Source organism: Colobus angolensis, unplaced genomic scaffold, assembly GCF_000951035.1.
Source record: "Colobus angolensis palliatus isolate OR3802 unplaced genomic scaffold, Cang.pa_1.0 Scaffold38, whole genome shotgun sequence".
NCBI classification, from domain to species: domain Eukaryota; kingdom Metazoa; phylum Chordata; class Mammalia; order Primates; family Cercopithecidae; genus Colobus; species Colobus angolensis.
The window spans coordinates 7,647,390-7,663,534 of record NW_012117154.1 but is presented as its reverse complement, the minus strand read 5'-3'; the positions used below and the strand labels follow the sequence as shown (position 1 = coordinate 7,663,534).

The following is a 16,145-nucleotide window of genomic DNA, read 5'->3' as shown; positions in this document are numbered from 1 at the left end:
TAAATATGCACAGTGGCTCACACCTGTAATCCCAGCACTTTAGGGAGTCCCAGGCAGGAGGCTCACCTGCGGTCAGGAGTTCGAGAACGTCCTGGCCAACGTGGCAGAAACCCCATCTCTATTAAAAATACAAAAAGTTAGATGGGCGTGGTGGCGGATGCCTGTAATCCCAGCCACTTGGGAGGCTGAGGCAGGAGAATCAATTGAACCCAAGAGGCGGAGGTTGCAGTGAGCTGAGATGGCACCACTGCACTCCAGCCTGGGCAACACAGCGAAACTCCGTCTCAAAAAAAAAAAAAAAAGGCATTTTTCTATTTTAATCTCTCCAAGGCATAACTGACTGCTTAAGGCAAAACCAGTAACAATGTACTATGTATGGGGTTTTAACACATATAGAAAATGTATGACGACAATAACAAAGGCTGGGAGGGAGAAAACAGAAGTCAATGATACAAAGCTCTTCTCTCATGCGTCAAGTAATATAATTACTATTACTTGAAGGAAGAATTATAGTAAGTTACAGATGTACTCTATAAATCCTAAAGCACCTACTCAACATAACAAAGAGTTTTACTTTAAAATCCTAAGTACTATCAACTTACTCCTTTTTTTAAATAGATAATAATCAAGATTTAGAAAAAAGGCTCTCTATTAGAATGTGATTTTAAGGAAAAAAGTCTCATTCAAAATGGCCACAAAAGCTAAAGCTAACAATAAAAATATAAAACTTTTATGAAAAATAAGGGCAGAAAAAAGTCATAAAGAATGGAAAAACATACATACCACACTCCCTGATTCAAGAAGACTCATGATTAAAATTATTCTCAAATGAGTAACTTATTCAAGGCAATCCCAATCAAAATGCCACCCCGCTTCTCTTTTCCAACTGATACTCCAGTTATCTACTGCTAAGTAACAGGCCACTCCAAGCTGTAGTGGTGTGAAGCTTTCTTTTACTCATGGATATACAACCTCAAGAGGATTTGCTGGGGACCAAGGTCTCTGCTCCACCTGGTGGCAGCGGCATGTTGAGGCTGGAGCTAAAACACACAGTGGGACTCAGCTAGGGCAGGCTGAACACTTACGGGTGGCCTTCCCATGGGGCTGCTTGGTTTCCTCACAGCATGGCGGCTGGGATCTAAGAATAATCATCCCGAGAGAATCCAGCAGAAGGCACATTCTCTTTTATGACTTCCTCTCGAGTATCACAGTGTTGCTTCTGCCACACTGTGAGTCTGGGTGAAGCCCAGCCAGATTCAACTGGAGGAAACACAGGCCCAGCCTTTCACCAGAGGAGAGTCACTGTCACATAGAGAGGAGCATGTGGGACGGGCATTCTGCTACAGCCGTCTTCAGAAAATAAATGTGGACACTCCACATGTGGGAGGGAAAACGTAGACAGCCACAAGGTTTATTTTAAAAGAAAGATATTGGTACATATTATAAAAGTATAATAGGCCAGGAGTGGTGGCTTGGGCCTGCAATCCCAGCACTTCGGGATGCCGAGGCAGGTGGATCACGAGGTCAGGAGTTTGAGACCAGCCTGGCCAATATGGTGAAACGCCGTCTCCACTCATAATATAAAAATTAGCTGGGGGTGGTGGCGGGCGCCTGTAGTCCCAGCTACTTGGGAGACTGGGACAGAAGAATCGCTTGAACCCCGGAGGTAAAGGCTGCAGTGAGCCAAGATCGAGCCACTGCACTCCAGCCTGGGAAAAGGGCAAGACACCATCTCAAAAAAAAAAAAAAGCATAATAATTAAAAGTCTGATTCTAGCACAGGATAGACAATGATCAACAGAACCAAAGTGTCTAGAATATTGTGCATACAGGATGTTGGCGTAAAATAAAGGTGACATTCCCAGTAAGCGGAGAAAAGACACACGATTATGAAACGGTGTTAGGCCAATTTGCTATGCATTCAGACAGTAAAATTAGACCCTCAACCCCCACAGCTCCTAACTATATATAAATAATTTGAAGTTATACAGGTCCCAATATAAGACATTAATTACAAAATTATTAAAAGAAAATCAGTTCCCTTCAGACACACAAGGCCTCCCTAAGCAAGATACACTACCCAGAAGCCATTCTGCAAATGACATATGTCACTCCATAAAAATTGTAAGTTTTAAACACCTAAGCACCAAATAATACATCAACCACCTACACAAAACAGAAACTACAGGAGATGCAAGAGAAACAGAAACACACCACTAACAGAAGACTTTACCAAACCACTGTCAGTTAAAGACAGGTCAAATGGACAAAATTTAAAATACAAATGACCTAAACAACACAAGCAGTAAGACAGGTCTTACGGACATTTAACATTATAATCTGGAAACAGAAAATACATTCTCAAACACACATGAAATGTCCAAAAAACCTGATCATTTATTCGGTCACACAATAGTCAAATTCATAAAATTTTAAAAATAAGTTTTATAAAGCAAAAATATAAACACTTTCTGACCACAATGCAATAAAGCTAGAAATTTCTAAACAAAAAATTTTTTATCTTTTTTCTGTAAACTAAAAAGCTCTTTTGTTTTTTTTTTTGAGACGGAGTCTCGCTCTGTCGCCCAGGCTGGAGTGCAGTGGCCAAATCTCAGCTCACTGCAAGCTCCGCCTCCCGGGCTCACGCCATTCTCCTGCCTCAGCCTCCCGAGGAGCTGGGACTACAGGCGCCCGCCACCTCGCCCGGCTAGTTTTTTGTATTTTTTGGTAGAGACGGGGTTTCACCGTGTTAGCCAGGATGGTCTCGATCTCCTGACCTCGTGATCCGCCCGCCTCGGCCTCCCAAAGTGCTGGGATTACAGGCTTAAGCCACCGCGCCCGGCCAAAGCTTTCTGTTAAACAACTATTTAATGAAAGGGGAAATTCAAATCAAAAATAGAGAATTTCTGAAAAATAATGATAAAACAATGGGATATATTTAAAGTAGTAACCAGAGAAAAATTCCTAACTTTAAAGACCTATATCAATAAAAATTTAAGAATGAAAATAAATGCATTTCAAACTCCCAAAAACTAGAAAATGAACAATGTAAACCATGAGAAAACAAAAAGAAGGAAATAATAAAAATGAAAGTAGAAACTGAGTAGAAAACAGACTAACGGTAAATCAGATGAATGCATTAAAATCCTGGTTCTCTGGAGGGAAAAAAAAAAATCAAACTAGATAATTTAATCAAGGAAGAAAGAGAGAAAGCACAAACATACAAAATAAGAAATAATGATGGGGGCCGGGCGCCGTGGTTCATGCCTGTAATTCCAGCACTTTGGGAGATGGCCTGACGTCAGGAGTTTGAGACCAGCCTGGTCAACATGCTGAAACCACATCCCTACTAAAAATACAAAAGTGAGCCGGGCGTGGTGGCGGGCACCTGTAACCTCAGCTACTGGGAGGCTGAGGTAAAAGAATCACTTGGACCTGGGAGGCAGAGGTTGCAGTGAGTCAAGAATACGCCACTGCATTCCAGCCTGGGTGACAGAGCGAGAGTCCATCTCATAAAAATAATAATAAATAATGATGGGAAAATAACTACTGACAGCACGTTTTTAAAGTCTAAAAAGCTGGGCGTGATGGCTGACACCTATAATCCCAGAACTTTGAGAGGCTGAGGCAGGCAGATTACCTGAGGTCAGGAGTTTGAGACCAGCCTGACCAACACGGAGAAGCCCCGTCTTTAAACTACAAAATTAGCGGGGCGCGGTGGCGCGCCTGTAGTCTCAGCGACTCGGGAGAGGGAGGCAGCAGAACCGTTTGAACCCAAGGGGCAGAGGTTGCCATGAGCCGGGATCACACCACTGCACTCCAGCCTGGGCAAGCAGAGCAAAACTCCATCTCAGGAAAAAAAAAAAAAAAGTAAAGGAAGACCACTTCATATACCTCAATGAAAATAAATTTTACAACCTAACTGAAATACGTAATTTCCAAGAAAATATAGTTTATCAAAATTAGCAAATGGCTGAAACAGACCAATTTTCATCAAAGAGATACAAAAAAGTACCTGGCCCAGCTAGTTTCCCAAAATTCCATCAAACCTTACAGACCAAGCAGCTCCAGTGCTACATAAATTACTTCAGAAACAGAAAGTAAAAACTTCCAAATTCTTTTAATGAATTACGTAGAACATCAATACCTAAACCTCATAAAAAGAGCATAAAACAAAAGTTACCGATCAACCACTTGTGAATTATAGATGCAAAAACTCCCAAATAAAATTGAAGCAATAGACTCCAATACCACATTAAGAAAATAATACTATGACTAAGTGTGATTTATACCAGGAATGTAAATACAGTTCAGTATGGAACTATAGTGGCCGGGCGCAGTGCCTCACACCTGTAGACCCATCACTTCAGGGGACTGAGGCTGGAGGATCACTTGAGGCAAGGAGTTTGAGATCAGCCTGGGCAACATGGTAAGATCTCGCCTCTACTAAAAATACCAAAAAAAACTTTAAAAGCCAGGCGTGGTCCCAGCTACTTGGGAGGCTGAGGTGGGAGGATGGCATCAGCTTAGAGGGGCTGAGGCTGCAGTGAACCAAGATCACACCACTGCACTCCAGCCTGGGTGACAGAGCAAGACCCTGTAAGGCACCATGGCTCACACCTGCAATCCCAGAGCTTTGGGAGGTGGAGGCAGGTGGATCCCTTGAACCTAGGAATTCAAGACCAGCCTGTCCAACATGGCAAAACCCTCTCTCTACAAAAAATACAAAAAAATTAGCTGGGCATGGTGGCACATGCCTGTAGTCTCAACTACTCAAGAGGCTGAGGTAGGAGAATTACTTGAGCCCAGGAGGTTGAGGCTGCAGTGACCTGAGTGACAGAACAAGACTCTGTCTTAAAAGACGAGACAGAATTTTTTAAAATCTCTAACAAAGTGTAAAACACAGAAGTAGACTTGCACAAACGGAAAGGCAGCCCTTGCTCTTGAGTATGTCTCAACATGATCAAGATGTTAGTTCTGCATATGGGAATTTATAAACTTAATTTTATCACAACAAAAATACCTAAATTAAACATGCAAGAGTAACTACAAAAACCCTGAAAAGGATGAAGCTGAGGGAGACGTTCATAAACACTATGATACATACTGTCCAAAAGGAAAAGTTTAGTTGCAAGCAAATTTGGAGCTGTTCTCAGTAGGCTTGTTCCTAGTTGTGGCGTGGGTGTAGCAATTCTGAAACTATCTTATGCACATTGTAGCACTGAGCAAATACAGAAATGTGTTGATGTTGGTGAGAGCAGAAATAAATGAGAGGCAAGAAAGAGCCCTCCAGGTTATAAAATTGGATGCATCAGTATCCATTCATGATTTCTTCATTTTTTTCTTTTGAGACAGAGTCTTACTCTCCCAGGCTACAGTGAAGTGGCCCGATCTCAGCTCACTGCAACCTCTACCTCCCGGGTTCAAGCAATTCTCCTGCTTCAGCCTCCTGAGTAGATGGGACTACAGGCACGTGCCACCACGCCCAGCTAATTTTTGTATTTTTAGTAGAGATGGGGTTTCACCATCTTGGCCAGGCTGGTCTCAAACTGCTGACCTTGTGATCCACCCACCTTGGCCTCCCAAAGTGCGGGGATTACAAGCGTGAGCCACCGCGCCCGGCCCAGTTCGTGATTTCTAAGGCACATTCCTATCAGCTCTGTCTGCTAAAAGGGTGGAGTAGCAGCAACGCCCCCACAGCAGCAAGCACACCTGCTGCCAGAGGAACCAGGGCTCTGTGGAGACGCGGCTGATTCCAGCACAAGGGCAACGAGCTCCCAGAACCTAAAACATCTTGGCATGCCACAAATGATTAGAAAGTGCTCAAAAGAACACAGGTGCCAGTCTGAAGTGACTCTTGATGGCTAAATCTGGGACAACCTGAGCATCAGTAAAGGTGACTGACTCTTAACCACTGCCTGAACGGAAGGCCCTGCAGACGCTCCCCAGCCTAGGGCATATGGGCTGACAGAGGTGGGTAGAAAGGTCAGCACCCTTAGTCAAGACTGGCTCAGGAAAGAACTGCCACTGGGTGAGGGGCGGGACACTCAGGTGGTCTCACAGCGGCTCCCCAGAGATAGATCACACCAGGGAGACACCGGACAACTCCTGGAAGGAGTGATCAAATCCAACATTACAACCAGGGGCTATGCAGAGAAGAGCTGGCACAGCAGGCCAGGGACAGCATCCTTCTCGGGCACACCAGGCAGAGGGGGCCTATGGAGCAGCCTGGTGAAAACCCCGGGCACAGAGTCTTGAGCAGGCTTCCCTGGTGGAAAACACCTCACGTGTGTCCTCACTCACTGCTGGGGAACCAAGCCCCGTCCATGTGGAGCCCCTGGGAAAGGAGGCAGAGCAAAGTCAGCAGAGAAAGGGAGTATGAGGTGAAGTCTGAGGAAACCAGGTGCAGACTTACAGTTCCTGTCTCATTAACAACTACCTCTGTGCCTCAGGTTTAGGCTACGATGTCACAGTGTGTAATCATCTATGTACTTTCTATGCTGCTAAATCTTGCTTCACTTGAGTCAAAATATACAGGAAGAAATGCCTCACAGAATTTTCTGTTAGTTCACAACAGAAGAAGTGTGTCAAGAATGAGAAGGTTCTTTCTGGATTCATGAATACACAACTAGACAACACAAGTGAAAGCTGTGGCGGCCACAGGGCTGAGGCCCACTCGTTCCACGGAGAGTCACAGGGCGCCTCCTGCCCAGGCACGGCAACGGGGAGGAAGGGCACGGTCCTGGCCTCCGTGGGGTCACAAACAAGCAGAAGAAACAACAGATGACCAAGGACAACAGAGCCATGATGGGAACACGGGGGTCATGAAAACAAAGCTGAAAGTCATGATCAAACACAGCTCAGACTAAGGCTGGCAGCCATGGGGCACAGTGAGACAGCTCACAAGACTGGAGACACGGGCACACAACCGCGCTTGGGGCCACGGTGAACACAGCACGCCAGATGAGGGCGCAAACACGCAACAGCAAGCCCCACACGTGGCCAAGGAATGAAGGGGCAACAGAGTATGTTAAAAGGTAAATTTGAAAAATTACAGCTGCCTCAACAAAGCCTAGACTCATACATTTCCAACCCTATCCCACCGCGCGTCCTCCTCCCCTCACTGGTACTCACACAGCACTCTGTCCAGTAAACATGGAGGAAGGGAAACGTGAGTAGAGCTTTGTTTCCTTCTTTGGGCAGCAGCTCCTCTTTGAATTGAACAAAGTTAGACTCTAGGTGAATCATCTTCGGAGCCCGGCCATAGGACCTGTAAACAATTGTTTGAAGTCACTGAGAAAACAACTAAACAACATTCATCAGAAGAGGGGAAATAGAACAACAAACAATGTAATCACAGCCATGAGTTCAGAGCACATATATTAACCCCAAATCATAACTGTACTATTCTGCTCAAAAACATTCAATGAATTATTTTAAACACACTTCACATGTACAGGTCAAAGCTCCATTTCCACAAAATCTTTCATTTTCCTCAAGGATACAGGCACAGTGATACATTCTGCACGTATTGCATTTAACCAGGGCCACTACAGACTCAACAGTGGGTTTCAGCGTAACGGAATCTATAATTACGTCACCATAAAAGAAGAAAAGTGTGTCCCAAATGTCCAAAGTGCAGTTTTAACTTAAGAAAGTTTCAGGGTTGCATTCGTATTTTTGGAACAACTTGTATTTTATCCAAGAAACAAAGTTATTTGGTGAAAAGATAAGAGATTCTTGTTTGCAGAGCACAAATAAAATAGCAGTACAAACCTCTATTTTATTCTCAACCCAAGAAGAAGGAATCCATCAAGAAATCCCACACGTAGGGCCGGGCGCGGTGGCTCAAGCCTGTAATCCCAGCACTTTGGGAGGCCGAGACGGGCAGATCATGAGGTCAGGAGATCGAGACCATCCTGGCTAACACGGTGAAACCCCGTCTCTACTAAAAAATACAAAAAACTAGCCGGGCAAGGTGGCGGGCGCCTGTAGTCCCAGCTCCTCGGGAGGCTGAGGCAGGAAAATGGCATAACCTCGGGAGGCGGAGCTTGCAGTGAGCTCAGATCCAGCCACTGGACTCCAGCCTGGACAACAGAGCGAGACTCCATCTAAAAAAAAAAAAAAAAGAAACCCCACATGCCCCCTGCATCTCATCCAAGGCTCTCGGTGATGGCCCAACAATGCTTCTAACAGTGAACCACACTGCATGGATCTCTGTGCCATGCCTGTACTTCTCGCTTCTAGCAGCTGCATCTCTTCTGAATGTTACAGCTGAATTTTGTTTCTCATCCAATCTAAGGATGCTGTGCTTAATAACTTAAAACCAACCATCATTAACATGACTATGCTGATGCTCAAGTATGTGCATTTTCTATTTGCCGGCTCTATTTTTCCTTGTCCTTTGGGAGATTAATCAAGTTTTCTTTTTCCATCTTTTCTCTCTGCTGGTTTGAAAGTCTTATCATCTATTTCTATTTTACCGTTGGTTACATTTTAATTCTTAGTATGTAACTAAAGGTTTTACTACAAAGACTAAAGTCTATCCCCCCTTCTCTCTGTTCTCCTTCACACACATCTGAAATTTTAGATTTTTAATTGTTTTAAAAAGTGACACCTTAACTTCAGCAAAACATGTCATGTTGCTGGCAGATGCTGCTATCACCCTGGATCCCTGGGTTCATTTGCCTTCATATTGGGATGCATCCTTTAATTACTCAGAGGGTGGCAAGGCTTCTGATCTTATAGATGTCTGAAAATATTTTTATTCACTTTAGTACACCTATCTCCATAGCATGACAAGCAATAAACATGTTATCTGAATGGGACTCTGGGGTAGACACGCATGGTTTTCTGCACACAGAAGTGATGGAGCAGAACTCCTGGCCATCCTGGGCCCCACAGGGCCACCTGGAGGCCTAGAGGAAAAACCTCTCAGCACCTGTGGCTCACGCAAGTCCCTCAGAGTGGGAAGCTGTGACACAGTCTTCCCTCTTGACGACACTGTGAATGATAAAGAATTCTAGGGTCTGGGGCACTTTCCCTCAGGACTGTGGGGAGGCTGCTCGTAAATTTTTTTTTTTCTTTTTTTTTTTTTGAGACGGAGTCTCGCTCTGTCGCCCAGGCTGGAGTGCAGTGGTGCGATCTTGGCTCACTGCAAGCTCCGCCTCCCGGGTTCATGCCATCCTCCTGTCTCAGCCTCCCAAGTAGCTGGGACTACAGGCGCCCATCGTCGTAAACGTATTTTATGTTGTGTTGTAAGTGGTTCTGTTAGAAACTGCATACTTGGTTCTTCTTCCGTTTCTCTCTGATGCCCTCGCATGATTTTCTGTTTGCTTTGTTTCCTTCACTCTGCTTGACATTCACTAGGCTCCTGCAGTATCCCGACTCCCTTCTGGGAGAATCTTGACAGCCATTCTTCAAATGTTACCTGTCCTCTGTTCCCTCCACTTTCCTTCTGAAAAGCCCCTCAGGTGGATCCTGGAGCTCCTGGATTTATCCTCTGGAGCCAGCTTTTTCTCCATGCTCTCCTGCTCCTGCTTTTCGCAATGGTATCCGGAGTCTCTAAGCTCAGTTCTTCCAGCACACTGATTTGATTTTCAGCTACACAGCTGTTCAGTGCATCTGGGAAACTCTATTTCAATTGTTTTCATTTCCTAGATCCAATCAATTAATTTCAAATTTCTACTTTTTATCAAAGTAATTATTTTATTTTGTTTTATTTTATTTTTTGAGCCAGAGTTTCGCTCTTGTCACCCAGGCTGGAGTGCAATGGCGTGATCTCGGCTCACTGCAATCTCCTCATCCCACGATCAAGCAATTCTCCTGCCTCAGCCTCCAGGTAGTTGGGATTACAGACGTGTGCCACCACGCCCGGCTAATTTTGTAGTTTTAGAAGAGACAGGGTTTCACCATGTTGGCCAGGCTGGTCTTAAACTCCTAACCTCAGGTGATCCACCCGCCTTGGCCTCCCAAAGTGCTGGGATTCTAGGTATGAGCCACTGTGCTGGGCTGAGATAAGTACTTCAATACAAGGAGTACTGAAAAGCTTTTCTCTCTCTCCCTCTCTTCCCCTTCACCGCCCACCAATACACACACATCCATGTCTTGGTCTGTTTCCCGCTGCTATAACAGAATATCACAGGTTGGGTAAATTACAAGCAACAGAAGGTTCCTGCGCTCACAGTTCCGGAGGCTGCGAAGTCCAAGATCAAGGTGCCAACATCTGGTGAGGGCCTTCTCGCTATGTCAAAACACGGCAGAGGGCATCACATGGTGACAGGGCAAGAGCCAGAGCCAGAGAGCTCATTTTGATAACAAAGCCACCCACATGATAAGGAGCCCACTGCCATGACAGCAACATTAATCCACTCACGAGGGCAGAAATTAAGTTTCCAGGGCAAGAATCTTTGGGGGAGACATTCAAACTATAGCAAGTACCTACCCCATCCTTCTCAACCTGCCTTCCTGCATGAGTTTCCAGGGCTGCTGTCACAAACTACCACAAACCTGGAGGCTTAGCTTACTCTTGCATATTTCATGAGGCCCGAAAGTTGAAATCAAGGTGTGGGTGGGCTTGGTTCCCTCTGGCTGCAGTGGGAGGTTGCTTGCCTCTCTCCCAGCTTCTGGTGGCTGCTGGCATCCTCAGCATTCTTTGGCTCATGGCCGCATCACTCTAATCTCTACCTCCATCTTCACAAGGTCTTCTCCCCCTGTGTCTTCTTTTCTGCCTCTTATAAGGACACTTGTCATTGGATTTAGGATCTACCCTAATTGAAAATGATCTCACATTGAAGTCATTATCTTAATTATATCTGCGAAGACCCTTATTCCAATAAAGCCACATCCTGAGGTTTCAGGTGGACGTATCTTCCCTAAGGTAACACATTTCTTTCCCAAATTTCAAAGTCGTTTCTGAAAAACGTAGTCTTTTCCCTGGGCCATACAATTTTCCTGAGATAAGTTCTTTATTCTCTCGCTCAGGAAGCATGGATCTGGCTGCAGGGTTCCCAGAGCGGAACTGTGCCCTGTTCAGAACCTAGGCCGGCTGGTTTTACAACGGCCCTTCTCCCTTGCCTTCTGCAGTGCCTCAGATCCAACGGTCTGGAGCTCTTCTGTTCACAGAAAGGCTTTCCAGGTTCCTGAGGGGTGGAGGGGTGGGTAATGACAGCAATCACTTCACTCCAGACAGGAGTGGGGACCCTGGGTCTAAGTGTCCCTGTCCACACCTCTGCCGACTCCCATTTTCACCCAGGCCTTCCAAGATCTGGCACTCTGTCCCTTGTCAGAAATTCCCCTCCTCTCATGGAGCCGCAAGACACAAACTTCCTCAGCTTTCTCTCCCAATTCCTCCACCTGTTTCTCTTTCTCCCAAAAACAGAGCCACATCCCCCTGCCTCCGCTGCCTCCTCCTTTCTCTGTCTTTATGTACGTCCGCCTTTTTAGTTCTTTATGTAGGGTTATTTGTTTAGCATTTGTTTGGTCAATTTTTTTTTAGTCCATTTATTTGTTTAGTATTTATGTAGTCCATTTAGTGGAGCTTCAGAAAGGGGAAGCGATGAATACAAATATTAAATCTACATCGTTTCTTTGTATTTGTTTATTGTTGAGCCAGAGTCTTGCTCTGTCACCCAGGCTGGAGGGCAGCGGTGCAATCTTAGCTCACCGTAGCCTCCAGCTCCTGGGCTCAAGTGATCCTCTCACCTCAGCCTCCCAAGTGGCTAGGACTACAGGTGTGCACCACCACGTCCAGCTAATCTTGTTTCTTCTTTACAGAGACAGGGTTTCACTATGTTGCTCAGGCTGGTCTTGAACTCCTGGGCTCAAGCGATCCTCTCACCTGATCCTCCTAAAGCGTTTGGATGACAGGCGTGGGCCACCACCGGGCCTATATAACTTCTCTATTTAATTTTTCTCTCAAAATTATCTTGTTTCATGGACACACTTTTTTTTCCCTTTATCTATCAGAATGCCCTTACAGATTACTCCATTTGCTAAACTATTTTCTCTCTTTCACAGCACTGGGCCTCCTCACATGTTAAGCAGTTTTTCTCTTACACTCGGTACACTCTTTCTATTAAATATTAGCAACTAAATGCATATCTTGTGAGACACTATAATCAGCACAGAAATTAGACTGTATTCACCTGGTAAGTCATCTCCAGAAAGCCACCTTAATCCCTCATGTTACTAAGGCACAAACTGGTGGTCAGAAAGGAATAATGCAGTGAGAATCAGAATTACATAAACACAAATAACAGGAAATTCTATATACCCTGGTTAAAATTAGATTACCTATGTTACAAGATAAAATCCAAACATTTTTTACAAATAACATCTGGTCTTACCACAAATACGTTTTCCAAAAAGAGGATTCCCAGCCAGTGATTTCCTATGAGTATGTCACCAGATGACTAACTATAAACATGCGACAGAGCCTGTGATGGCTGATCTAACCTCGTTCCTAAGTTTTAAACACCATCTTTCTGTTTACCTTCTTGTCCTTAAGGAAAACGCACAGGAGCCAGGGTGGAGGGAGGGTCTTGTAGGACGGCTGATACAGCCCAGTTCTTCTTCTTTTTTTTCTTTTTTTTTGAGATGGAGTTTCGCTCTGTCGCCCAGGCTGGAGTGCAGTGGCACAATCTCAGCTCACTGCAAGCCCCGCCTCCTGGGTTCACACCATTCTCCTGCCTCAGCCTCCCGAGTAGCGGGGACTACAGGCGCCCACCACAACGCCTGGCTAATTTTTTGTATTTTTAGTAGAGATGGGGTTTTACCGTGTTAGCCAGGATGGTCTCGATCTCCTGACCTCGTGATCCGCCCACCTCGGCCTCCCAAAGTGCTGGGACTACAGGCATGAGCCACCGCGCCCAGCCTCTTCTGCTTTAAAGTAGAGTCTAAGTGAGGACATGTCGCCTTTGCAAAATGCCTGTGACTTTAAGACGTTCTGGTTAACCATGAAGAATCGCAGATCATTCCTATAAAAGTGAGTCTTTAACTCAAAAAAATTGTCTTGTTTCTCCTTTCCAATGTCTCGTTAAGAAAACCATTGTAGTGTGGGCACGGTGGCTCACGCCTATAATCCCAGCACCTTGGGAGGCTGAGGAGGGCGGGTCAGTTGAGGTCCGGAGTTCGACACCAGTCCGGCCAACATGGCAAAACCTGTCTCTACTAAAAGTACAAAAATTAGCCAGGTATGGTAGCGCACACGTGTAATCCCAGCTACTCAGGAGGCTGAGGCAGGAGAATTGCTTGAACTCGGGAGGCGGAGGTTGCAGTGAGCCAAGATCGTGCTACTGTACTCCAGCCTGGGCGACAGAACAAGACTCTGTCTCAAAAAAAAAAGAAAGAAAGAAAAAAAGAAAACCATCGTATTCCATAAAGAATAAGACCCATAGATTATATGAGGTCACTGTTTCTTTAGAACTGAGGCTTTTAATTTGTGCTACTTCACTTGTTGACATAAATGTTTAAACAACATACACTTATTTAAAAACATGTACTTCATTTTAAAAAATGAAGAGAGGGATACAGTCAAAAAATACACAACATACCTTCTCCATTCCATCGGTTCTCTTGGAAGCTGCTGAGAGAGCGTTGGATAAACAGAAGTAAATAAATTCTGATCTCCAGCACCTATGAAGGGAAGAAAGAAATTCAGTTACCATATTTTTAGGTGAATACATGCAAAATGGGCTCCAGAGCTTAATAAATTGATGTTTTTAGATAATTTTATGTTTAATAAAACAATATCCCAAGACTCTTCTGTACCTGTGCCTCTACAGAACGAGCCTCAGGAAAACCCAGCATGGACAGATGTGATGCAGCTGAACCCTCATGACACCTCCATGCGGTGGGTGTGATTTTCCTCATGAGGAAAATGGGGTCAGAGAAGGTGACGAATTTGCCCCAAGGACACAAAGCTAAGGAGAGACGGAGCCGGCTCCACCTCACCCAGCTTTGCTGTGTTCTATAGCCCCCACTTTCTCCCAGACAGCCAAAATCCATGGAGAAAAAGAAACCAAAACTTCACCAAAATCAACTCACTGTTCAACCAAATGCCAGAAGAAGCTAAAATTTATAGGTGGCTCCCCATGTGCAAGTATTACACAAGGCACCTGCCAGGCACCCTCTCATTCTGTCCTCCCCATAACTCCTGGGAGGAAAGGCACAAACATGACCCACATTCATGGGCGAGGAAAGTCAGCTTTGAGGGTCAACGTGTTCAGAGCACAGAGCTGACAGTGGCAGATGCGAGTCAGGAATCTGGCTGCGGCTGACTTCACACTGCACGCTCAGTGTTAATTCAGCTCTTTTATCTTCGCTTTAATGTAAATGAAAAATCCATTTTGTTCTCATAAAATGATGAGATAACTGAATTACACTTAAGCGAAAAAAGAACCTTTTAATATAGATGACTAAAATTCTTATACTCAGAGGATCCTTTTTACTTCAGCAAACCATTTTCCAAATTGCTTTTATATTGATCTTTAAGAAATCATTGGGAATTGATGTGTGCCATTAACACATCTGCTTATTTTGCTATCAAAAGCCTAAAAATAAAAAACGTCCTGAAACTCATGTAATAATGTCAAGTCACTGAGGAAGGGTAATGACATTTCTGAGCAGATGGCACGGTGAGTGGGCAGGGTGCTGGGAACCTCACTGCCCAGTCCCCATCTCAGTTTCATCACTGACCAGCTGACTACACCTGGGGAGACGATTTAACCTTCCTGTGCCACGGGGACATGGGCAATGGGAAAATGGGAAGAGCTTGGCCAGAGGAGCTCTGCTAAGGATTAAATGAGACCAAGCGTCAGTCACCTCAAACAAGGCATGGCACACAGTGGTTAAAAAGGGACTATTACTACATTTTGATATGACTTTTCTTTTTTTTTTTTTGAGACAGAGTCTTGCTCTGTCGCCCAGGCTGGAGTGCAGTGGCCGGATCTCAGCTCACTGCAAGCCTCCCAGGTTCACACCATTCTCCTGCCTCAGCCTCCCGAGTAGCTGGGACTACAGGCGCCTACCACCTCGCCCGGCTAGTTTTTTTGTATTTTTAGTAGAGACGGGGTTTCACCGTGTTAGCCAGGATGGTCTTGATCTCCTGACCTTGTGATCCGCCCGCCTCGGCCTCCCAAAGTGCTGGGATTACAGGCTTGAGCCACCGCGCCCGGCCAAAGTTATGACTTTTCATCTTGCTCATTTATTTGGTAGTCATCTCGGAAATCAATCAGAGGTCGGGCGTGATGGCTCACACCTGTAATCCCAGCATTTTGGGAGGCCGAGGCAGGTGGATCACCTGAGGTCGGGAGTTTGAGACCAGCGTGACCAACATGGAGAAACCTTGTCTCTACTAAAAAAATACAAAATTAGCCAGGCATGGTGGCACATGCCTGTAATCCCAGCTACTTGGGAGGCTGAGGCAGGAGAATCGCTTGAACCAGGAGGTGGAGGTTGAGGTGAGCCAAGACTGCGCCATTGCACTCCAGCCTGGGCAGCGAGAGCGAAACTCCATCTCAAAAATAAATAAATAAATGAAAGAAATCAATAAAAGAAGAAAATCTTTAGCCTCTGGTTTCTTAACTTTGCCAATTTCTGTTGTCTTGTTAAACAGTTCCAAGATTAATATATAAAAATCATTATTCTTTGCTAAGTGGAAAGTAAGCCAGCTAAACGGAAGCTTTCTTCTCTTCCACTTGGTTTTCTATATAAAACTACACACACATACACACACACACACACACAATCACTCTCTCTCTCTCTCTCTCTCTCTGTCCTTCCAATACAGTAACTTCACATAATTACACAAATAACATCCGTACAGAGTAAAAGAGGAACTGCCTCCAACAACTGCTCCAAGCTCTTCTCCTGGGGAACCTTGCTGTACAGTAAGACTCGTCTAAATGGAGACTACCAAGCAGCAATGTCTCTCGCATTCCATCACGGACTAACTCTCTAACCTGTGTTCACCTGGAAGATGACCGGTCAATCAGCACATCCAACAGTGGCAAAAGTGTCACCTGACGTAAGTAGGGATCTGACCTGTGACCATCTGACCTCAGTACCTGTTATGGGCTGAACTGTGTCCCACAAAAATCTACCTGTTGAAGCCCTAAAATCCAGTACCTTAGAATATAACCATGT

The 16,145-nt window shown here is 45.0% G+C and overlaps 1 protein-coding gene across 1 annotated transcript in view; it reads right to left on the bottom strand.

The window, feature by feature from the left end:
• TRAPPC10 (trafficking protein particle complex 10) overlaps positions 1-13,628 on the bottom strand; it is a 77,307-nt gene extending 63,679 nt beyond the window's left edge. The window contains exons 1-2 of the mRNA XM_011954128.1: positions 13,553-13,628; positions 7,134-7,269 (exon numbers count right to left, since the gene is read on the bottom strand). Of these exons, the coding sequence (XP_011809518.1) occupies positions 7,134-7,269; positions 13,553-13,566 (150 nt within the window). The 5' untranslated portion in view covers positions 13,567-13,628. The remainder of the gene's footprint in view (positions 1-7,133; positions 7,270-13,552) is intronic.
• Positions 13,629-16,145: the final 2,517 nt, after the last annotated feature.